This window comes from Hypomesus transpacificus, chromosome 9 (assembly GCF_021917145.1).
Source record: "Hypomesus transpacificus isolate Combined female chromosome 9, fHypTra1, whole genome shotgun sequence".
NCBI classification, from domain to species: Eukaryota; Metazoa; Chordata; class Actinopteri; order Osmeriformes; family Osmeridae; genus Hypomesus; species Hypomesus transpacificus.
This window is the reverse complement of record NC_061068.1, coordinates 9276497-9301170: the sequence shown is the minus strand read 5'-3', so window position 1 is coordinate 9301170 and position 24674 is coordinate 9276497. Positions and strand designations below refer to the sequence as shown.

The 24674-nt window shown below is 42.1% G+C and overlaps 3 protein-coding genes across 5 annotated transcripts; all 3 read right to left on the bottom strand.

Annotated features, from left to right (window-relative positions):
- Positions 1 to 1816: 1816 nt before the first annotated feature.
- Positions 1817 to 14965, bottom strand: pfkfb4b (6-phosphofructo-2-kinase/fructose-2,6-biphosphatase 4b). 2 transcript variants are annotated; one of them, XM_047024730.1, is made up of 14 exons: positions 14769 to 14965; positions 5823 to 5939; positions 5641 to 5737; positions 5436 to 5502; positions 5245 to 5319; positions 4645 to 4701; positions 4337 to 4458; positions 3906 to 4113; positions 3668 to 3814; positions 3463 to 3567; positions 3098 to 3227; positions 2847 to 2909; positions 2556 to 2620; positions 1817 to 2217 (listed from the first exon to the last, which is right to left on the bottom strand). In XM_047024730.1, the coding sequence occupies exons 1-14, from the start codon at positions 14809 to 14811 to the stop codon at positions 2158 to 2160; spliced, it is 1356 nt and encodes a 451-aa protein (XP_046880686.1). In that variant the 5' UTR covers positions 14812 to 14965; the 3' UTR covers positions 1817 to 2157. The 2 variants fall into 2 exon arrangements, with proteins under 2 accessions (XP_046880686.1, XP_046880685.1); XM_047024729.1 differs by lacking the exon at positions 14769 to 14965 and adding an exon at positions 7974 to 8204.
- Positions 14966 to 15069: 104 nt separating this feature from the next.
- Positions 15070 to 19353, bottom strand: si:dkey-197j19.6 (neural Wiskott-Aldrich syndrome protein). Of its 2 annotated transcripts, none has more exons than XM_047024733.1 (10): positions 19118 to 19353; positions 18327 to 18469; positions 17740 to 17826; positions 17297 to 17384; positions 16892 to 17006; positions 16735 to 16771; positions 16105 to 16258; positions 15713 to 15906; positions 15427 to 15517; positions 15070 to 15331 (listed from the first exon to the last, which is right to left on the bottom strand). In XM_047024733.1, the coding sequence occupies exons 1-10, from the start codon at positions 19173 to 19175 to the stop codon at positions 15279 to 15281; spliced, it is 1020 nt and encodes a 339-aa protein (XP_046880689.1). In that variant the 5' UTR covers positions 19176 to 19353; the 3' UTR covers positions 15070 to 15278. The 2 variants fall into 2 exon arrangements, with proteins under 2 accessions (XP_046880689.1, XP_046880688.1); XM_047024732.1 differs by having other exon boundaries at positions 18327 to 18473; positions 19056 to 19348.
- A 161-nt stretch (positions 19354 to 19514) lies between these two features.
- Positions 19515 to 24485, bottom strand: LOC124470717 (MAP kinase-activated protein kinase 2-like). Its single transcript, XM_047024731.1, has 10 exons — positions 23731 to 24485; positions 22349 to 22488; positions 22022 to 22086; positions 21840 to 21919; positions 21589 to 21715; positions 21296 to 21371; positions 21019 to 21143; positions 20497 to 20582; positions 20312 to 20392; positions 19515 to 20133 (listed from the first exon to the last, which is right to left on the bottom strand). The coding sequence occupies exons 1-10, from the start codon at positions 23992 to 23994 to the stop codon at positions 19903 to 19905; spliced, it is 1275 nt and encodes a 424-aa protein (XP_046880687.1). The 5' UTR covers positions 23995 to 24485; the 3' UTR covers positions 19515 to 19902.
- Positions 24486 to 24674: the final 189 nt, after the last annotated feature.

Genomic DNA, 24674 nt, shown 5'->3' with positions numbered 1-24674 from the left:
CATGACATACTTTCAGAAGGAATGTATTTTAGTTACAATAAACATTTGTATTTTGGTTCACTTCAACAAAATGGTACACAAGACAGAAAATGTCACATCAGTACACTTCCCTTTATGATCCAGAATGACTTAAAACAATAATACAACGTATTTCAAAGTGCTTCACATGACATGTCCTGATATCATTCGATGAAGGTCTTAAACTTGTGTGTTTTGAGGTTAGGAGTGGGGTTCTGAGTGGAGGTGCCATCTTACTGGAGGTACAGTGGTTCCTGCAGGTTTCAGTAAGTCAAATTTAAGACCTTTTTAAGACCATAAAGATTGAAATTTAAGACCTACATGACACATTACCAAAAAAATATTAAAATCAACGTAATTCTGAAAAAATCTTAATTCAATTAAGTCAGTCATTGGCATTTAGTAGTGTCATAAGGGCAATTAAACGATCTCGTCGTAACTTTGCAGGAGACCTCTGTGACTCAGTGGGTAAACGTGTACCATTGAGTCCACTGCCTAACATGGCACTCTGGTTGAAATTTCACTCAAACCAATTGATAATTCATTTAACTGATATCAGTTAAGTAGTATATGTTATGCTGTAAGAATATTTGAACACAAGACCCCCTCACACAGTAGTCCACATCCTTAACCACTGAGCTATCAGGGATCATAACAATCTCCACTCATCATAAAATTTAACATTTAATTATCTAGTTGTAACAACCTGCAGAGTTGGGGTGTCAGAAAACCAAAAGAAAGCAGGGCTCCCCTGTTAACTCACTGGGTTAGTGTGCATGCTCTTTCAGACATGTTGGGGCAGTACTGCAACAACCTGGGTTCACATCCACATTTTAAATTGTTTATTCTAACATTGTGGTCATGTGGGACTTCGACTTCAGTTTCATAAATATCGTCTCTCTCCTCTCTGCCAAACACTTGTTAATCTCAGGAAGATTCTCTTTTTAGTTCACTCTAGAGCTCCGCTTTGTAGGCTACGACAATACTTTCTTGCTACTTTGTAATAACTTTCTGCAGGCAGCGTTTCTGGAAACGAACGAGGGTAAAACCTTTTTAAAGACCTGACTAAATGACATTTAAGACCTTGGATGAAAATCGTGCTGTTTTAAGACATTTTAAGGCCTTAAATAAAACAATTGTAAAGTTAAGAATTGTAGACTTTTTAAGACCCCGCAGGGACCCTGATCAGAGGTGAGCTGGGACAGTCTGCAGAGCATCTTTGCTGCGCTGCACATTCACACTCAAACGCCACAAAATCTGATTACTGTTTAAGACAATATTGTGTATGTTTTTGAAACTTAAAAAATTAAAATTTAAGAGGACATATGGGCCTAGGTTTACAGCACTACCAATCAACAATTACAAGGACATTTCATCATTCACCTGAGGCCAGAGTCAACTTGGAATATTTATTTCTTGAATTTGGATGTAAATTCTAACATTTGTGCATTAAGATGAAACAAAGTATCTTTAAAAAAATAAGCATATAACAGGCAGGTTACCAAATCAGCATGATTTTAAATGGAAAATTATGAATAAAGAGACAGGCAATCCTTTTCTTGATTGCATTGATTTTGATGACTAGAGGCCATGTCAATGACAACTGCACAATTCAGAACAGCTTCTTAGACATTAAATGTCATGTTATCACAATACATTGAACAACAAGGTTGAGCACATGTTAGAAGGTAGATCACCTCAGTTATGAAAAGACATGACAATCAGCCCAGGTTACATTGATGAAGACAATGTTGGAATTAATATGATTATGTGCAAAAACGCATTTATGAAAATAATACTTTGTTTATTAAGTCATAAGGTTAAAAAAAATCACTACATCAGGAGATGCTCCTTGGGATGGCCATACCTACACAAACACACACACCCCAACAGTGGGGTCATTCACCAAAGAACTGGATTCCAGTTGTCTATTTATTCATTGCCGAGGAAAGAAGGAGCAGGTGTAAAGTGTTAAACAATTACAATTTAAAGAAAAACTGTCCAATGAAAAGGACAGGACGCACTTTTCTATCCCGTTGAGGAAGAAAAAAAAATAGAAAAAGACTGATCGCTGATAGTGGTTCCAGTGAAAGTGGCAATGGTGAGAGATGTCACAGGTATCTTGGGTGTTGTCAGGGATCACTGGTGGTCGGGGACTGTGAACAGGGCTTCCTCCGCCAGCCGTGATATATTTACATTCTGTCCAATGAGAAGAGAGGGGAGGGGTCAGCACTGGTCTCTAGGGCTGTATCCAGGACGATGCAGTATTACAGACCAGGTCTGCACAAGTATATTTTAACATACAAATTAAGTTATCACTAAATGATTTGGTCATGGAATGTTCTAACCACTTCATGTTGATCCTGCACCGCTCCATACATTGCAGCCCCCTGAAATTGTCTGAGGACACTGTTGAGGTCAACTGACTAACTGTAAGGCTCCTGAAGCTCATTTAGTTAGAGTGGAATAGCCACCTTCAGGACACCACCTCCACCCCACCAAGTCCTACTGTGGGTGCATGTGTCTGGGGTACCCACCTCTGGCCTGTCCCTGTGAGTGTTTACTGCGTCCACATTCAAGGCTACAGATTCCACTTTACAGCCTAGGATGAAAAAATTGGAAGAAATGAAAAGGAAAGCATTAGAGAGACTTGTAAGTAAAATGATACACATTGTGTGAGAGGCTCTCCTTTACATTTGTTACCAAGGATACTAGGGTAAAGCACGACAACAAACAAAAACAGATAGTAAGCCTCCTCCCCAAAAGCTACACCATTAAATACAAATACAATGAATACTTTGACTGTTGAGCTTCAAGACTTCACTCACCATAAGCCACAGGGGTCAGCTTCAATGCAGTGTGCAAAGGACACTTCAGATAAGGCAGCTCCTCTGAGTAGCAAGGAGACAAAAGCAACATGATTACAGATCTAAGAAACTGGAAAGGTAAGGTATGCAATGTAGGGAGTGATGACTCAGGTGTATACCTCAGACAACCCTCCTGCATCAGAAGGGTTGAATAGTTATATGGATTTAGAATCATTAGGGTATGAAAGGGGTTTGTTTCTCACTGCCAGTACCTGCAGTCTTATCCAAAAAGTAGGCCAGCAGGCAGCGCATGACGGCCTGGTGACAGATGACCAGCACATTCTCCTGCCTCTCCAGCTCCATAATGACCGGCTCTAACCGCTGCACCAGGTCCTCATAGGACTGAGGGGAGAACCAGCGGCAGGTCACACACATGCACAAAATAGTTCACTGAGTTTTGTTAACAGATTGTCACCCAAAAAAATAAAAGGTTTCAATTTGCTGCCTGTAATATTTACAGATTAAAAAATAATCATTTGACCACAGATAAAATGCATTTCCTTAAATAAGACTGAATCCCAAAATAATATTTATAATCACACATATGAACACCGACAAGCTCACAAACATGTCTCACCTCTCCTTTAGGGTAGCGGTAGCGGTATTTGTCCTGGTCTCTCAGGGCAAACTCTAGAGGGAAATGCTGCTGGATCTCTTCATACATCATCTCCTCACACACACCCTGCAGGGCAGACAACGACTAGTCAACATTCTTATTGATCTCACATGACAACCTTTCCTTATCTCACCAACACACTCACACACAACAACAACACACATACTGCGTCTATCTCGTTGAGGGCTTTCCATTGTTCATAAGGCACGCCGAGTGCCTCAGCAGTCTGGATCGTCCTCTTCATCTGACTCGTCCAAACCTTGAGGTCCTTTATGTTCTGGTCCTGGATAAACCTCCCAAGACATTTGGCAAACTGGGAGAATAAGAGTGAGATGATGAAGACCCAGAAAGAGAAAACAGCTTTCACGTTAGACCAGTCTCAAACACAACAAACGCAGACACACCTCCTTGCCCCTGTCAGACAAGCCTGAGTCTCCACCGATGCGTCCCTTGACATTAAGGTCGCTCTCGCCGTGGCGACACAGGTATATGGAGCGTGGGGTGATGTGAATGTTCATCAGGTAGTAGACGATGCGGCTCTGGATGTGGTCCTGAACCCGGTTGACCAGGTAGCGCCGGCCCACATCCATGACCTTAATGTAGGACAGATCCCTGTAGGGGGGAGGCAGGAGAGCTGACTACCCACAGTATGAGGCAGAGCAGCACTTGCACCTGACTAGTCCTTGTTCATGCATGTACAAACGTACTACTGCTGTCGCAAGTTAACTGTAAATATAAGAGTACTGTCATATGGTATGCTTTTAGCGTTTTTGTATTATGTTGGTTTGTAGGACCTATAAGGGTGGTTCAAATGGCTGATCTGCTGAACTCTCACTTGTCTAGCACCTCATCCAGAGGCTGATAGGAGTTCTCATAACACTTGATCCTCTTCATGAAGTCCTCTACAGCCTCCTCTGTGTTGCAGTCAATGTAATCTGGACTACCCAGCTTCACTTGCTGCATGGACAGGAAGGACACAAACACAAAATGAAACAGGAAAATGGCCATGCTTATCAGAACCTTTTTTTCATAAAACATTTATATCTAAACCTTTACCATACATTAGATTTTAGACACTGTTACTGGTCAAACAGGCTGAGATCAAACAAGCTAAAAAGCAAGGTGATCATCGATGGTACTCACTACTATGTTCTCTGCTATCACGTCTGGGTCCTCACACACTGACTCTACAAAAAACACCTGAAGAAGAGAAGAGATTTTAAAGCACTGATATCAGCAGAGATGGGAAGCAACGAAGAACAAATAGTATTTTACTGTACTTAAGTCGATTTGTACTTATTTATAATTTTTCACACAAATATATGTAAATTCTACATCTTCAAACCAGGCTTGTTACGTTCGTTTTCATCTGTATAGGGTGGCATGATAAAAAAATGTTTGTCATGGCACGCCTTTTTTTTTACATTTCCTGGCTATCACGCACAACAAACAAAAGCTAGTGTCACAAAAGTGTCAAAACGGATTCCTAGCAAAAGCGCTGCGTGTCTATCTATAGTGTATTTTTGTATTGATTTTGTGAGGTCCAGTTACCAGCGCAACACTAAAACAGGTAGAAGTAATGCAAATTTTTTCTTTATGTACATGTCAGAGCCCATTCTTCCTTACTTTAACTTGAGTGAAAAAGTATTGTCAGCACTTCAACTTTTACCAGTCTGTTTAAACATGAGTATCTGTATTTGTACTTGAATGAATGGTGTGTGTACTTTTGCCATCTCTGCATACCTTAAAGCCATTCTGCTCAGCAAACCTAGTGATGGTCCCTCTCCTCTCCCTGGTGGTATTTGTGGCATCAAACACCTGCAGTAAAATAAGTGGAGCACTGCTTGGTAACAGAACTTAAGTCTTCAATGAATATATACAATAGAAGGCTATTACATAATCAAGGCGTTTGAGGGGTGGTCTGGTTTACTCACCGCCACCTGCCCTCCCTCCACACTCAGGTACTGGCGGACATCATTCAGAGCCGCCAATGCACACTGCCTGTAATATAAAAAACAAATGTAAGCAAAGTTAGATTGTGTAGTACTGCACAAATCTCAGAGACTATATACTGTGTGACTCTACTGGCCAAAAAAGAAGGGGTGTGGCAGGGTGAGAGAACTCCTGCCCTAAAGTCACCTTCTGATCTTCAGGCCCTCCTCGTTGTCTGGACGGAAAAACTCAAAGGACTTGTAAATCTTCACACACTCTCTTCTGTACTGGCCCACATTGAACTCTGAGAAACAAACAGATAATCACAAGTGTATGGGATACATAAATGGCACGTGCCCTACTGTGTCTGTGTTGGTAAGAATATTTACCTTTGGTAGGTACACCTATCCAGTTGAGGTAGCGGGTCAGCTTCTTCGAAATGTAAGTCTTCCCTCTGGCGGGCAGTCCAACCGTCACAATGAGGGTGGGACAGTTGGTCATACATACTGACAAATTGGGAGAGGAAGGAAAAGAAGGAGAGTTTAATGACTGTGCCTATTGTACACGCACAGTGAATATCAGTGGTTGGCACGCTCTGTGGATGGGGTAAGAGGGACATGGCCCTCTTCATGCAAAAACTAATCTGGCTACTACAATTGGAGACCTAGAGGACAGTGACAAGTTTCAACTCCTTCAACCAGGACTCTTTCATCTCATTCATTCAAAGGTCTAAGGGAGAGACTCACAAACAAGTACATGCATTGAAACATTAGACATCACACATTCAGACATAACATGGGGTCATGACTTGTTGCAAAATCTATTTAAACATTTTAGGAAAGGTTAGCCATCATGAAGTTTCTAGACCCTAATCACAGTATCACAGTAGGTGGGTAAAAATTTAGAGGACAGACATTTTGAAAAAGGACGGCTGAAGAGAAGGGTAGAATGTAAATCAGAAAGAAGAGCAGCAGAAGCATGAATGAGGCCTTTGTGTTTGAGTGGTGATTGTGAAGGGATGTCTGAAAATCATCAGACATCTGAAGGACTCAAGCAGGCACAGTCCTCTGAGAAGTTAAGCTGTGAATCTCTTAGCCTCACATTAAAAACACACACACAATGTTTTTAATTATCTGTAATTAAGCTGATGTGAACTGTGTGGCCACCTAGATTCCTTTGAGGGGGGGGGGGGGTCCACCATAAGAACAGATCCATTGTTCGAGACAACCTATCAAGGGGTAGTCAATTACAGTGAAGCTATAACTGAACTCAGCTGAGACCATTTATCCAGACATGGGCTTTGACTTTCCATTACATTTGAGAGGTGAGTTTTACCATGACAGCTTCATCAGTTTAGGTCTTTGGGAGGCCCCCTCACTCTGTGGTAGTAAGATCCCTATATAGCTAGCTAGATAGCTAACTGATCAGGATATGCCTTGTAAAGCCTGGCATGGTTCTTTGCTCTCAAAGTTCTGAATTATTCATTTTGGTTCAAGTAGAGCTCTCTATGAGACGCCCAGAATAAAATAACCCTGACCTCAGCACCTAGCCTTGGACAAAGGAAACTCAACTGGGGTTTCTGGACTGGGTTGGGTTGGAAGTGGATAGGCAACAATAAGACAATAAAAGACACTAGTCTGCCAAGTCTTCCTTACACTACAGCTCCTGTGTAGCTTTGACTCAGCAAAAATAATAGCCAGTCCTCCTGAGATGCAAAACAGAAGGATAGAGGGACAAAGACAGCTGCATAATCATCATACGTCACCCTTTGTCATATTCCATATTGATATGGAGATATCCATAAAAACGTCAAATATTTTGGTCATTTCTGATGATAATTGTTGAGACCCCGTTCCCTTTTTCTCAGACATACACGCTTTTAGGGAGGATATGATAAACCGAAATTCAATGGAGTCAATTCGGTGCTTTACATCGCCCAACAGGTTGTTCTGACTCTAGGCGACTGTTATTCGAGCCAACAATAACAGCGGCTTATAGTTTAGGCTACTGGTTCCTTCTCAATGCAGCTGGAAAACCAACAAACGGTGGTCTAAACAAACAATTACTTATAAACAAAAAGAGGGCTCTTATGCCAATTCCCTTTCAGTGTCACAAACTCATGTTAGTTTTTACATTATACACAACCCACTATATTTAAGTGTTGCCACGTGCGAAAGGGTGCGTTGTCATGAGTAAGTCACCTGGTCAAACTAAATGAACCCAAGCAAGGTATGAAAGCAAGGTATGTCAGAATTGTGAGACAGAGTCGAATTATTCATGAAGGAATAAAATGATGCAGTGTGGCAAGAAAAGCTTGAGAAAGCTGAATTATTGCGTGCGCAGTGCCGCAGTGTAGGGTATCTATATCGCAAATGGTAAAATGACTGAGATCTTTAAACTTCCATGTTAAGCAGTAGGATATATAAATTGGGCCACCAATATCATGCGCTACTGTAATCATCTGTACAGCCATGTCTGTCAGTGTTATGCTCATCCTTGGCGTCGTTGGAAAGCGCCAAAAGAATATAACAAAAACTCACCCTTTCTCTGTGAAATATTCTTTTCAGGAAGCCCATTTTTACACGGCATCCATATTTTCTTTAAAGGATTCTGTGTGAGTTCCCGTGGGGCTCTTGCCAAACTAACGTCCTCAGTGGAAGTCATCCTTTATGCTGCACCATGTCCCGTTTCTTTGTGACAGCGGTAGTTAAGCAGGATATTGTTGGGCTGAACCTGAACAGTGAAGAGACAGTGGCGCTGCGGGGTTTGGATGTCATATCGGCTGAGAAACATCGGCATATAATTACCGTAATTGCGCTAAACTGATCGCACAAGTTGATGAAAAAGGACATTTAAATGTTTCTATAACGCTAAAATTGATCTATAAATTGTTTATATTTCTATTTTGAAATATTCAGGTATTGAATAATAATGTTATCTATATTTTATGATGTGAATGTATAATGGTACAGCTTACATGCTCAAAAAGTGCATTGGAAAATGTAGCATTGCATTAAAATGCTTTAGAATGTATTGCGTCACTGTACGTTCCATTTGAAGTGATAATTGACAAGTGACACATATTAAGCATTAGGCTACTAACGCCACGTTGCCAGGTGAATAAACATTAAACCAACAACAGCAAAACTACAAAGAATAAGAATTCCCCTTTCACAAGAAGAATTGCGCCCGTTAACTAGTTAGCTACGGTAATTCAGTATGGCCGTGGGGGCTAGGCAAGGGTAACTTGGATGGAAGGGGGGGGGGGGGGGGGGGTGTTTTGAGAGAAAAACAGTTTTCGCTGCCCATGTACAGCACATGTACAGCACATGTACAGCGCATGTCCAGCAAATGTTGATGTAAATGTAACCAATTAGAAATATGGAAAGGAAATGCACCGTCCAATAGAAGGTCTGGTACATTGATCTTTAGGACGTGCTCGTTGCACGGGATCTGATCTACACAAGTCAAAGTAGGCTATGATTAAAAGTTCCCAAGAATGTTTGAAAACTGTAAATGTACACACAAATGCAACATTTTTGAATTTCCGTGGGAAAATTGCATGCCGTTTATGTATACTGAAACCTACGCCTCTGTCACATGTACTAGAAGTGACCAGAAGTAGTTCAAGTCTTTTATTGTCAGGTACACAGAACAACACAAGATCAGACTAAGGTTAATGATACTTAATACTGATACTGCTAATAAGTTACATAAGATACACTATAGTGGTAGTAATACTAGCCTACTAGTATGTGTTATTGTTCTACATGGCCTTAAACGCTCTCAGCGTACAACATATTCAATCTTGAGTTGTGAAATCGGCCCAAAGCAAGGACTCAACGATACATATTGATATCGTACACCTTATGACCCCAAAACACAATTACTTGACAGTAAAGCAGCGCCCCCATGTGGCCAATACAACTCTAGTACACCTTTGTAGGCATATGACCAAATGTTGATCTTAAATTGCAGTCCTTTATCATCCTGCTCATTGCCCTTCACTTATTGCCCTTCACTGCCTGAGAGCCCTAGGCTCCTGTATCAGTATGATTCTTCAAGTTATCACTCAGCTGCTCTTCATCCTCACTATCTGTCTCAGCACCATAGGTATGCGAATAGGTAATTCAGCTATACAGCCTACCTTATAGAACTCCTTCTTTTGTATTGCACTTCTATTTTAAAGAAACACAGTAGAGGAGTACTTTGTTTAGACAAAATAGTTGACCATATTTGATTATGAATTCATAATTAATTTGTTATATCATTCAGTGTGTTGAAGGCACCAACAAGTACATATATTATTAATACTAGATCAGACAGCAAATGTTCCTAGTACACAAGTTGCAATGTAAATGTTGCTCCAATAGGTGGTAGTGTTCACCTAAGTTTTTATTTACAACAGTTGTCTTCTAATGTTATTGTCATCAGATGGCTGTCCCAGACTACTAGTCAAGTGTGTCAGAATGAATCTCATAATTTGGTGTGGTTTATACATTTACTGCAACCAAAACCCTCAGGTAACCTGACTATGACACACACCCACACTGAGTCTACACAATTTTGATGTACTCCTTTGTATATTTTTATAAAGGAACACAAACACACCCACTTAGATAAGTGTAATTAGCCGTCTCTCCTTCACTGTACTTGTTGACATATGACTACCCACTCTATACAAGAGCAGTGACAGTGTAAACAAAACATGACAAAGGTGGATTAATGCTGTCTAGACACCCAAGACAAAAATAGAGTGCATATACATCTTGCTTCCTAAAGGCTGCAGAATCTCTTGTTTTCTAACTGCTTCATACTCATTTCCATGCTCTTCCAATCCTTGTTTTCCATCCGTACGCCATGCCTACATGCAATTGTTCAGACTCTCACCCCAAACCGAAAACATTCCCCTGCATTCTGTATGCACTACCTGTATTCACAGGTAGATAGGATGGACAGATGTCGGAATCCCATGCGTCTTCAGCATTACTCATCATAATCATAATCCTTCAGTCTTAACAGGCTGCCGGTATGTACGTCATCTAGACAGCCTCTGAACACTATTTACAGAATTTAGAGGAAGGGAGGGATAGTATGGAACAACTTGTCTGAAGCACGACAAGGACAAGCTACAAATCTGTTTCTGTAGTCAACTTTGTAACATAATGTCTTTGTGGCAGACAGCGGCTTTTGCTGCATGGATAACCTGGTCTACCAGCTCCAACAGGTTACGTCTGAAAAGGCTAAACGTGTCCGCTTGAGAAATTGGTTAGTTAGGTTTCTGTGCCATCCAATCCTAGACAGAGAACCAGACGAATCTGCAAGTTGATGTGTTATGTGCTCTGGCAGACCGCCCTCTCATTCAGACAGTGGAGCGCTGTTGAAGCATTTTTCTAAGGGAGCCAAGATGACGTTTTGTTGCTCTGATCGGTTGTATCTATCCAATTCTATTCAATTGCATCAAGATTATTAATTGCGTCCATCTTATTATTAAGACCAGCATTTGATCAGCACCCGTTGATAACACCCCTTGGACATCGAAAATTAACTGAGAGGTTCCAGATTAATACACATTTTCAAATTAGTCTGATGATGCCAGGAAAATGCAATCCAGGACATGCTTTCATTTTATAATAGCATACTTAAAGGTCAAAAGTGAGACTATATTAAAGGAAACAGGAACAAAGAGCTGTACTGTAAATAAGGACAAAGGGATGTAGCCTAGGCCTATTAATGTTTACAATAACAGGCCTGGCCTCTAGATAGACAAGTTTTGTCTCAATGGACAGTTACTAACCATGGTTTGAGGTCATAGAGATGCTCCAGTTAAAAAACTAAGCTTAGTCTTGCACACGTGTGCAAATGAATCATGTTTCATTTGCAGCTAAGGTACATTATGCATATCTCCCAAAAAACTAAGTTAAAAATTCTGTAGTGCAGGCCTCAAAAGTAGATTAACACACAGACGCACATCCATGGTAACAGTTGGGGCAATATCACCCATTCTCCCGCAGACCTTCAACTAATATTGATTTAAGCAGAGGCACACCCATTAGTAGTAGCAGAGTGATTTTATACCAACATACAGTCCTTGCCAGTCATCCAGATAAAAAGGTTGTAGTTATTTAACAAATTATTATTTGAAATGAACAAAATGTTTACATTGCATTTCCATGTTCGGTCTCAGTTTTCAACATCACTGTAAAATGAGAAGAAAACGGTCTGAATGGAAGCCTAGAGCTCAAGAGAATTTCACACACACACACATTCATCAAACAAACAGATTCTTGATCACACACAATCACATATTACAAATACCTCAACAAACACAGACTAAAACATGCTGTAGTGCGCATAGATGCAGCACACACACAAATCTCTCCCTGGAGCCTTTAATGGGATTCAGAGCATGGGGTTGAACTTTCACACAGATAGAGGGAGGCTAGCAGACAGACAGACGGACAGACAGAGACAGACAGAGAAGTAGGCAGGCAGGCAGGTGGAGAGGGTTCAAAAAGAGAAAGTAGGAGAGGTGGTGGGTTAAAGTAAGATTTTGTCCTTGTGATTTTGTGACAAGACTGTTCAGCAGAATGAAGAAGGAAGGGATAGGGCAAGGGGAGACTTGAGAGAGAAACAGAGGGAGAGAGATTTATAATCCATGGGAGATTGCAGTCTAGGCATTAGGCAATGCATTGAGATGAGTGTCCTGTGGGACAGCCTACTGCATTGGATACACAGTCTCTGGGATACAGGCTCTGCCAGGGCTAATCCTCTCCCTTTCCAGCCTAGCTCAGACCAGCCTTCTCTCACTACACTCTGCACACAGAGGGAGAATGGCCCCTCCTCCTCAACACATCATGAGCCTTGTTCATCCCTTATACACCTTACATAGGCTAAAAGCTACACAACTGCCAACAGTGCATAAACAAAGCCTGGTAAAGACAAAGGGCAAAACATTTAGCTAAACTTGCCCCCAATCGGGGATTGTTATCAGGTTGGTCCCATCAGCACTAGGCTGCATCAATAATTGTATAATATTTGTGTGGCTTTCACTACCTTCTAAACAAGTTGCTTCTGATGAATTGTTCAGTTAAGGTTCCATGCTATTGGTTTGTCAAAATTCCAAAAAATCAACCAATCCTTAAAATCAACCAGTCCAGAACACTCGTTCATTTTAGAATAACAAGAATAACAACATATTTATAGGTAGAAGGTGAGGCTACATTTCAGGAAACAAGCTTGTGCTAGCAACACAGAGCCTTGACACAGGGATGAAGGCCTATTAGTCTGTACAATAACAGGCCAGGCATCCAGACGGGCAGGAAGTTTGGTGACAATTAATAACCATGGTTTAAATTCAAAGAGATGGTCCAGTTCAAAAACTGAGCTTAGTCTTTCTACTGTAGTTATTGGGGAATCTCACAGCCTGTTGATTTGCCAAAGAATGCAAGCAAAGATGGCAGTACAACTAAATAGGTATGCCAGGGTGACATTGAATCATGATCCATTTGTAGCTAAGATACAGTATGCATATATTATCCACCTCCAAACTGCCCACAGAGGGAGAACGGCCACTCGTCCTCAACACATCATGAGCTTGGTTCATTCCTTCTACACCTTAAAAGTTACACCACCACCAACAGTGCGTAAACACAGCCTGGTAAAGACATTGTCAAACTAATTTAGACTGCCAGGCTCCAGGGTGCGTGCTTATTATCATGTCAGTCCGTTGGCAACTATTTCATAATTCTGTGTGAGCAACATTTTAAACAGACAATGCTGACAGATGATAATGATGTCATAACATTTTGTCAAACTGTGACATTAAAAAGGCCAAACTAATAACCATGATGTGCTGAGAAAATGGCCGGGGTTTTTCAAAATCAAACTCACGTTAGAGGTGAAAAATAGGTTAAAGTTTGGAATGATTAAATAGTGGTTGTGTGTGTGTGTGGCACAGAAGACAAATAGTTATTCGGTTTTATGTCACACATTTGCAACGTCCAACACCCATTCTTGTCTGACATTAAGGTTTTGCCTAGTCCAAACTAGCGTGTTTATGGGGTTTGGGTGGTCCATGGGATTTAGACTTGTGATAAGCATTCATTTATACAAAGACAGAACTTCAAATAAAACATTAACTTGTAACTATATAAGCTTGTATATATAGATATATAACTATATATTATATATATAACTATATAAACTTGTATATATAGCTTATATAATATATATATAAGCTATATATATATTCTCTTAAACAATTTGAGGTCCACGGACTAAAGGCAAGCTATGTGAAATAGCAATTTTGGCTTGAGTTAGAAAGAATTTTAACTAAAATGTTCCACTCCCTCCCATCAAAATCACTCCTAAAACACATGAACGCGCTGCCTGACTACTGCCGGGAAGTAGACGGACAAGTATCCCGTCCAATCATTGCATTCGGTCAATGCTATCCAATCATTCCTTTCCGAACTAAAATGATTGGTCCTATTCATTACAGTCCTGAGACGCCCACAGATATCGGATTTTTAAAATGTTACTGTCCAACCTTTAGATATATTGGTTTTTATGAGGATGTGAAGTCTATTTCAGAAACAATTACAAAAAGTGCGTCTCAACAACATTACCAACATTACTGCCTTTAACCCCCCCCCCCCCCCCCCCCCCCCCCCCAATCCCCATAACACACACAGAACAACATAAGCATGTGGCTTTGCTGTACACATTCAATACGCCTCCCTACATCCCCTCTTCTAAGCAAGCTGTCGGTTGCAAGCTCGATTTTAACCAATGTTGGGCGATGAATGAGCATTGCAAAATTGCCATCAGTTTGAACCAAACTTCGTTGTATTTTCATCGTACAACATAAATATTTCCTCATTAGTTTATTGATAAAAAAAGGCATACATGAATGAATGAAGAATGAATACAAAAGTTGCATGACATTTACGTATAATAGAAACGCAACATGTAACCAACCGCTGGATGTAGAGTGCCTTGCTAGCTATTGTAGTTTGCAACGCTAGCTAGTAAGAGGATAGCTTTAAATAACCTACTTGTTAAAAACAAATTCGTGTTTTATAGCTGAAATAATTACATGTCCTTTTCCAGAAAAAGCCTTGCGCTCACATTCCTTTTTATTTCTTTCAATAGGCTATACGGCCCTGTAAACTGACCCATGCCATCGTGACGGGCTTGTTTACTTCCTCAGCCGTGTGTTAGCCCCCGCACTATAGCTGCACATTGACTGTCCTCGTTCAAAATGCCTCATTACATTCTGCATGAAATGTGGTCATAAACTGTGCATCGAATTCAACGGTGTTTTAGCTTACCTGCCCTGTCTCGCGTGCTTCTTGGTCGGCAGGAACCCCTCATCGTCCAGGTTTGAAAGATGTACAATTGTTCCTAGCGTTGTAGTAAATGCTTCGTCAAGTCTGCACTTCTCGACGCGATGCTTGTAGGAATCAATGAAGTCAAGTGTAGAGAGGACTGGAGTCTTGAGGGGCTCGACACTCCCGTCCAACTAGATTCTTCTGAGGGATATTTTAGAGCGCGCGTACTCAGATGCGCAGCCCGAAAATCTCAGCAATGATAGGGTGATAGTTGTGTAAAAAAAACAATCACATGCATAAATATCATCTTTATTTACTTGTGGAATTGTTTGTATTTTGACAATCACCAGGTCAAGCTCCATAACGATTCAATTATCACACTCTAGAGACAGGCTATAATTAACCACCACAATGTATTTTATCTATGAAAGCCCTATGCTCCTGAAGCAATAAATATGAAGCATATTTGGTTTTTCACTTTGGGGTTTCCAGGTATATCCTCTGGTATTTCTACAGCTTCAATCCACAGTCTGAATCCTGTTCCGACAGGTCACTCCTAGTACCTGCAGGTTTGAGGACAGGGCATAAACAATAGCCAATGGCTACAGTGGTATTCAAGAGTGAATAGTGGGGGGGATCACTAACAATCTATAATTACCTGTATGGTGCTGTAGTTTCAATCTCTTTTGGAAGGCCTCTCGCAGGGAAGTTAGGATGAGGTCAGACTCACCAGCTATAGGTGAGCTCATCTATAACAAATCAAACACTCCGATTTATCTTCATCTCTGTCTTCTGTCTCTTTCTTAATCTCCCCCCCCCCCTGCTCTCTTTCCCACACTCTTTTACTTTCTTCTCGTTCTCTCACACATAAACATCACACCCATCAACAAGTATTTATGGTCCTCCTCAACCCAGGTGTGAGAATAGAGTCTTGGTACACTTACTGGTTTGCAACTGTAGCTCTTTTTGATCCTCTCAGGGGGTGGGGGAGGTGGTGTGGAGGAAGGCTGGGGGATGGAGGGGGGCAGAGATTTTCGGCTGGTGGGTTTGAAGGACGGCACTGGTGGCAAAGGTCCTTTCTTGAGGGCCAAAGTAAGGGAAGCCCCAAATGACCGGGGTAGGGTCTGGACGCCTGGACCTTTGAGGACATAATGGTGAATACACTGTTGCTGTCTGTTGTATGAAGCTGTTTCACCATCTCCTTGTAGTCCCATGTATGATGTTTTGATGTCATGACATGGGGACATGATATAGGTAGTTAAGAAAGATTAATGAGACATAGACATTAACTTTACCTGATATTTATAGCTACAAAGCTTAATTACTCTCTGCCTACCTTTGCTCCCCATCTCCTTCTGGATAGTCTCCAGTCCCCCAAATCTGTCAATGATGTGGCAGACGACCTTGTAAGTGTTTCTGTCCTTCAGGTCCTCCTCACTAAACCCTGCCTCCCTTAACAGCTTCTTCATAGATGGAGTTATATTATCAAGCTGCACACAGGAATGAAGGACATACACAAAGCCTGGGTTGTCATCAGTACAACAGTGAGAGGTCTTGTTACAAGGATACTCAGGGTTTCCTGCAGAAAATGTGTTAGTTAAGGTGGCAGGGTGGGGTGCCGTCATCAGACTGAGGGGGGGGGGGGGGGGGGGGGGGTAGTTTGTGCGATAGCTTAATGAAGGGAGACTGGCGTTTTGGAATGGAAGGGAGAAAACAGGACAGAGTAACACGGCGGATATCGCTATTAAAAAAAAAAGTATTTTTATTTTTTCTTTCCAACGCAGTTAAGGCGGCAGGCGTGTGTTGCTTAGGCGGCCGCCTTAACTATAAAGTGCAGCGGGAAACCCTGATACTGTTGAAGTCATGACTGATACATGTGAATGAATGATGTGTGTGTGAATTTTCTGTTTTGCTGTAAAGTATTGAACTGTCAATGCTACTGAAAGTAAAAGTGGATGGTGCTCACACTGAAGCCTGTCTCCGGATCCATAGTTTCTTCATGTCTATGGAGAATAGAAAATGAGTTTATCGCAGGTTAGGTTTACCCACCCCCACTTAACATTACTATTTCAAAGTATGTAGATAAAAGATGACCGTGTATCTGTGTGCAAATGTTGCATTACTCTGAGTGAACAGATGTACTGCTCCCAGGCCTGCCTTGTTCCTGTCTGGAGAAATTGCCTGCTGAGTTTTGCAGTCTGTTATTATGGGTCATCTGTGTCCACTCACTCCTTCTCTCTAGGAGAGATAGAAGAGAGAGATAAAGAGTAAGAATGGGCATATGGAAAGGAGAAAGGGGAGGGGGAGGTGGTTGGAAGGGTGCAGGTGACAGAGGGACCAGAGAGAGAGAGAGCAGAGAAAGACATTCAAAAGGAAAGCACAAATAGAACAATTAACCTATGAATAGATGAATCTACGGAAGAGACTGTAGAAGAGAAAGAAGAGCTCTAGCCTGTGGGGGAGAGAGCAAACTCAACCTTGATGTAATGGAATCTGATGTGTGTGTGTGAGTGTTTTGTTCCCCAAACCTTGGGCTCTTTGGATTTGTTTCACCATAGCAGCATGGAACCTTTCTGCCTCTGCCTCATCTGCAAAGTTTATACCTGCTTGGCAGTCCTGGACACACACACACACACATTATACAGTTGCACCAAATAGCCTCACACAGACACTCAAAACTACATTAATGGCTAACTCATGTGCTCTTTCTGTGAAAGTCTGCTAAACACTAATAACAGACAATCTCACAAGGGTATCATCAGATCACAAGCCAGTGAGGACACTGATCTGAGGCGGATCTAGAGGGTTTTCAGATGTTTGGCTATGCCATGGTAAACACACTCCATGACTATCTGGTGTTTTGGTCACTATTGTGAGGGTAGGGACTTGGCTGTTAGTCAAGGAGATTTTTGAAGTGACCATAATGTTGAGATCTGGTGTGGTTGTTCTATACACTTCAGTTCATACTCACATCTGAGGGAAAAGTGTGGAAGAAGGGGCAGACTGCAGTGTACTTAAATTGAATATACAGTTCTTGTTCCCATAGTAATGTAGATCGCTAAGTGTGGGGTTAGAATAAGGAAGAGGATTACAACAGTCATCTTGCATGCAGTACAATAGCGTAACTATGTTGAAATGAAAGGAGCATGACTGTACAGATCACACACCTATAAACACAAAACTTATTGCTTTCCAAAGAACCTGCCCAAGATTACATTTATGCATGCTTACACATGCAGATATGTGCACACATGACCTTATGCACGTCCTCACACACTCACTCATATTCAAATACACACACACACAACACTAGGCTAGGGCAGTGGCTAAACGAGAACATTTGGCATCTTTCCAGACATCTGAAGCATTTCCTGCTTCAAAACAAGAACCACTGAATAGTAGCGCTAATATGATTGTTACACTAATTTGTATTTGTATTTCATTAGTTAGAGAAAGAGAGAGAGGTTTGAGGGGGGTGGGAGAATGGAATTAGGCAAATTACAGGTGACATTCCAGACCTTTAACTGCTGGTACATTATACATGTTTTGCTTTCTCACCTTAACACAGTAGAGACGTAGAAAATAAGAGCACATGGAGAGGTCTTTGACTAGACACAACACCCCAGAGCCCCTGGAGCTCCACACCTGATGTCCTGAGCCTGACCCTGAGGCAAGGACCACCTGAGCCACAGCAGAGGTCTCTGCCTGGAACACATTGACATACAGGAGACGAACACACAAGCCAGATACACACTTAGAAGTAACCACACAGGGCAGTTGAGAATCATGTATTAACATTTTGCATTGTTTACTTATACTAGTGAAAGTCAGTGCAGTGTATGCAAGTGGTACTGTAGCCAAACCAGATGTCATACTACGGTGTACATATTGTATATCTACAACCAAATATGCCCCACTATCTTCACACAGCCCTCCTACCTTCATATCCTATGGACTGTTAACTGGGCCATTTTACAACTATTCTTTGTTGTTAGGAAGTGGACATCTAGAGTGTCCCTCTACAGGCTTTTCTAAAAGGTCTGGATATTCCCATTTAAACATTGGGGTTTCCAGTTATATCCTCTGTTGCTGGTTCTTATTTCCACTCTAGCACCTTTAATTTGACATTTATGAGATAAGGATCTATGTTCAGAACCCAGAGATAAAATTTTAATAAGAACAAAGGCAAAATGGTACTGTAGGAGAGAATGACATATGTGGACAATGTGTAACAGAGAGGTCTTGAAGAGAGTGTCAGGGGAGACTCTAAGGAGCAGCTCAACTGACCTGACACTGGGGCCCCAGCAGTAAGAAGAGCAGAGCGTTCTCACGGACCGACAGCAACTCACTCAACACTCGAGATCCGGATCCCTCGCTGCTCTCCATCCCTCCCTCTTTCTTCAACATCTTGTCTATATACTGTATGTGTATCCAGGTGTCCAGTTCTATCAATACTTTTTGGCTATAATTTGTTTATTTTGTCTAAACAGTCTGTTATGTTGTCATGTCAGACTCCAACGTTCCTAGTGTGCAAAATTACTTCCCAGTGAAATCCCAGTAAAATTGACCTGTACTTCCTCATGCAAATATTAGCTGGAATGTAAAAAACTTGCATGCCTGTCTCGAATGCCAACATTTGCCTCTCATTGCCATATTGATGTAACTGACAGCATACATTGTTCATTACAAACTATATACATTTAAGTAGTCCATAGAGCTCCCAAAAACTGATACACAGAATATTATTAAAACATTTATTTAAAACAGTGCCAAAGACAAGAAAAATAACTAAAATCAATTCAATCCAACACCTACAAAATACATCATTTTGAAGTCATGGATGCTGGTGACAGAGATCTAAAGGTTAAAGATAAGACAAGACCTCCATTACACATCTTACTGGTTGTTGCCAAAAGATGATAACAAGTTACCATATAGTTTCTCCAAGGTCCCTTAATACTCCTGGCTGAATAGGAGCTCAAATTCCTCCTCTGAATCCTTTACTATATTCCCTTCTTTATTAAAAGTAAGTATGGGTGTAACTAGGACAGATCTGAGGAGGTGAGGGAAGACTTCTGACACTGAATCCTTCTGTCCTTTTGAGATTAAAATCATCATATTGCCCCTCAGCCTCTTACTGGCTGTAACAAACGGCTCCTCCTCCTCCATCTCCCCCTCCGCCACCACCTCCTCCTCCGCCACCACCTCCTCCTTCTTCACCTCCATCTCGTCCTCCTTCAGCCCCACTGACAGCAGGCCTTTTGCGTCTCTTATTGAGCAGTGGGTTGTTGGAGGTGTCCAAGTCTTTGATCATGACCTGGTCATAGTCCACACGCATGGTGGCCAAGGCACTGGTCATCTCTTCCTGCACACAGGACAACAGCAGCCGTTAAACCGTGACAACAAGAGGCTTTAGCCCCATCTAGTGGTTGCTCTATGAGCATGTCGCTACTGCCCCTGTCCCTTGCCAATCTACCAAGCACCGTAGCCATTGTGTACTCAACACAAGGTGTCAGTGTTAAACAGACATTACAGTATCTCACCTTCACATCATCCCACAGCTCTCTATCCTCCGTCAAAACACGAGAGGTGTGGAGGGGAGTTGGAGGGACCACCATAGACTGCTACAACATCACACACACACATTAATCAGACACAGTTTTTTTGTTGACAAGAACTAGACAGGAACAAATGCACAATGAGTATTCCCGGTAGGAGAGAAGCCTACGTTGATCCAGGGGTGGTTCATAAACTGGCCAATGGTCATCCTCTCGGTAGGGTCAGTCTTCAACAGCTGGTTAATCAACTGTTTGGCTACAGACAACAAAACAACATCAAACAAACTAAACTACGAGGTGTTTGTACACTTTAGCCCAGTGTTTCTCAACTGGTGCGTCGCAGACGGGTGCTTTGGATCCGTCAAAAAATCTAACTTTTATTTTTACATTACCGAACTTCCGATGGTAAGCTTTTATTTTGAAAGGTGCTCAAGTCTCACGCATTCATCGTGAAACACCGAGTTGATAGCCGTCTCGAGTTATACAGAGTTACATGCTACCTACCAGCCAATCAGAAACACCACCAGCACAACACCAAAGGACAAATGTGGGTCCTGAGGTTAGACCAGTTGAGAAACACTGCTCTAGCCTACCAATCAAAATGCACCTGCCACAAACCAACACAGCAGATTGGCTAAACACCTCTGTCCCTACTCTATCCCAACCAGTCCCCCACACACTGTCTTCCCCACCTTCCTCTGACACCTCGGCCCACTCCGGGGTGGGAAACTGGTACTGGCCCATCCGGATCCTCTGCTTCATCCCTGGAGAGATGGCCTGGCCCGTGTTGGAGTAGAATGGTGGAAACCCACAGAGCCTGGAACACACACACACACATGGGCACATACACACACATGCGCGCACACACACATGCGCACACGCACACTGTGAGCTTATAAGTCTGTGAGTAAATGTGACAAGATTCCCCTCACCCAGACGCAGAATAGTGTAAAGACATAGAGTACTCACACAATGTACATGATCACACCCAGAGACCACATATCACATGATTTGTCATATTTCTCTGGCCCAAGCACCTCAGGGGCTGACAGACAGATGGACAGAAAGATAAGCACACACGTACACACACACACGTACACACACAAACACATACAAACACACACACATGCACACAAACAAACACACACATATGCACACAGACAACAGAAACAGACATGCACAGAAACATTAAAAACCACAAGAGATGGAATACCCATCCATACATTTACAAATGACATAGAAGTGTATTAGCAAGTCCTTACCAACATAGTAGGGGGTGTAACAGGGAGTCTGGAGAGAGTTGTGTAACGTGGTCTCTTTGGCAAAGCCAAAATCAGTCAACTTCAGCACAGCATTGCTCTCCTTGGTGTTGTAGAGCAGGTTTTCTGGCTGCAGTGTGTGAGTGTATATGTGTGTGTTTTTGTGTGTAAACAAGGTGTTTAGAAAATGAGGGTTTTAATGAAGAGCATTATTCAAGTCAGTAAGTGTTCCAATTCGTCAATGACAGTGATACCTTGATGTCTCTGTGAGCGATATCCATGTGGTGGAGATACTCAATGGCTGTGCCTATGTCCCTCATGATCTCTGAGGCCTCTGAAGAACAGACGTCAGATCAACACAGATGCTGAAGCTTAGACCACAATACACACAGTCTACCACAGAGCAGCTGTGTGAAGCATGGAGCATGTGCCTCACCTCTCTCTGTGAATGCCTGGTCCCCTCTGGCCTGTATACGACTGAACAGCTCCCCTCCCTCCATACTGACCCAGAATAACAGGAAGGAGACAGTAATCGAAGTGACACAGTTATGAGGCCTTACTCTCAACAAATGTATACTGTCTTTTTCTCTCAGGTTTCTAGAACAAGACTAGCATTGTGCTTCCGCAATTACTAGCTCCAATTCTACTGAGCCCACACACACTAACCCAAGCGAGGTTAGCATTGTTAACCTTCTCATTAGTGACATTTTTCCAATAGAATTACATCAAAAGGAATGTACCATGCTGTTCTGTGTATACTCACCACTCCATGATGATGAGCAGGCACTTCTTGCCCTGGTGGATGTTCTCGTACAGACTGAGGATCTGGACGATGTAGGGTCCTCCTGACACACGCCGATGGAGCTCAATCTCCCGCCTGGCTTTGGGACTGTCGTACAGAATCTGACAGAGAAGGACGGCGGGAGGAAGGGAGAATCGATTGTAATCAAAGATTTCCTTATACAGCATCTCCAATGACCTAAATGGGATCATTAAGTTAAGTGAGCCTCAACATGTGCTTGATGTCTGTAGGTTAGACAATCTCAGAGATCTGACGATCGCTCCAGGAAAGAGCGAGTAAGTCTCTGTATTTCATTTCACCTTACACTTTCTGTCAAGTGCACACACACAATTTCTTCAAACCCCTTATTACATCACTACTAATACTATTACTACTTCCATTTAAATGTGTTATTTTGGTAAAAATGTATTCCTGGAGAGGAGTTTAAGAAAGAGTGCTGAATTTCAGTTCATCATCAAGAGTACCATTTAACCATTGTCAAAAGAGTAGGAAGAATTCTCAGACTGATGCCAAAACCTCCAAAGAATCCAACCTCCTGACTCTAGTAAGGCATTCTGGGTCTGAGTTTCTGGTTTAGACCCAAACAACATGCAAGGTGATCCTCCTTGTCATATTTAATTCTGGTATGCTTGGTCAAGCTGAGAAACAATGTGATAAACAATATTTGCTTACTGTTCCAAGCAAAACATCCACTGAACCTCAAGGGGTTAGTCATCCTGTTTTCATGGGAAATTGCGGGTGGGGACTGGAACAGCTATCTGGATTAAAAGCTCTGAATATACTCACTATTGCTGAATCATACTGAAAACATTAAGGGGCACACAAAGCAGTTGCACAATGCACAGTGCTTAGAGAAATGGAAATCATAGAAAACTTCAGAGAATCTAAGAACACAGAATCAGGCAAAGTAGACAGGGTCAGAAGGTTCTGGTCTGGACAGGGCACTTGTCACAACAATGATCAGCACTGTCCCAGCTGAACCTGTGTGTCAGAGTTCCAGACAGCATATCACTGCTATCCCCAGACACTTCCATTGTCAGGCCAGGAGACTAACCAAGTTATGAAGCTCCCTGGTTCAAATCTGCTGGCACACAGAGATACATGTCTTTCTTACATGTGCATATAGTAGGCTAACCATGCCCACAATCGCTAAAGTGGCCACAAAGTACCGGTCAACCAGACTCAGTCCTTCAGTCTCTCTCTCTCTCTTCTCTATCTCTCTCCATCTCTCTCTCTCTCTCTCTCTCTCTCTCTCTCACACACACACACACACACACACACACACACACACACACACACACACACACACACACACACACACACACACACACAGTATAGCCTACCTTTAGAGCACATTTCTTGCCTGTCTTCTTGCAGTAACATTCCAGCACTTTGCCGGTAATACCCAGACCCAGTACTTGAGATGTTAGTTTGTAGTCGTCTGTTACCACATTCCGTTTAAACTCCAGTTTGGGAGAAACGGATAGCTGAAAATGTGTGGGACTATTGACGATGTCATCCTCTGGGATGAGCAAAGAATCCGGAGTCCCTGGAGTCTGATGTATCAGTTGCCTCTCCTTTCCATTCCCGTTACCGGAATCTTGCATGATTCAGGAGAGTAAAACTGGGTACGAGGACTGCTTGGCCACAACAAATGTCACTGGCGTACAGTCACCGCTGACCGCCGCTCTTAGCCAATCCAAAACCAAAAAATAAGCCTCTTTCCGCTTTCACTGTCTCGCTTTCGAGGAGTCGAAAATATTGTGCGTCAGACCCTGTGCGAATATCCATATACTATTTCAGATACTATGGACTTTTAGTTGTATTTCCCACTGATGCGTTCAACAGATGATATAGACCACTGTGGAGAGGGGTTGCCACTTTTAAGGTTCCACAATTGCACATTTCAGCAAACCGTTTCCCTCTAAGAGTCTACACAATTATTTGGTTCACTCTCAACAAAGCCGGCCATAATGAATGAACATCTAACCGAATAAAAAAACATGAATATTTAGCGGTCAGACATCCGGCCTGGATCATTTTATCTTCTTCGTTCCTCCCTGCCCGTCCTCTGGTATGGGTGCACCGAAGTCTCCAAGTCTCTTACGTCAGCGCAGGACAGCTCAAGTTCACGACGGTGTTTACCTTAAAGGGGCCACTACGCCTAAAGGAACAGTTGATAGCTGGTATGATGCAGTCTAGTGTATAAGAAAGTAGAGAATACGGAGTATACCCCCTTCTTTGAAAAACATTTTTTATTCACACATCGTAAAAAAAAATGTATTTT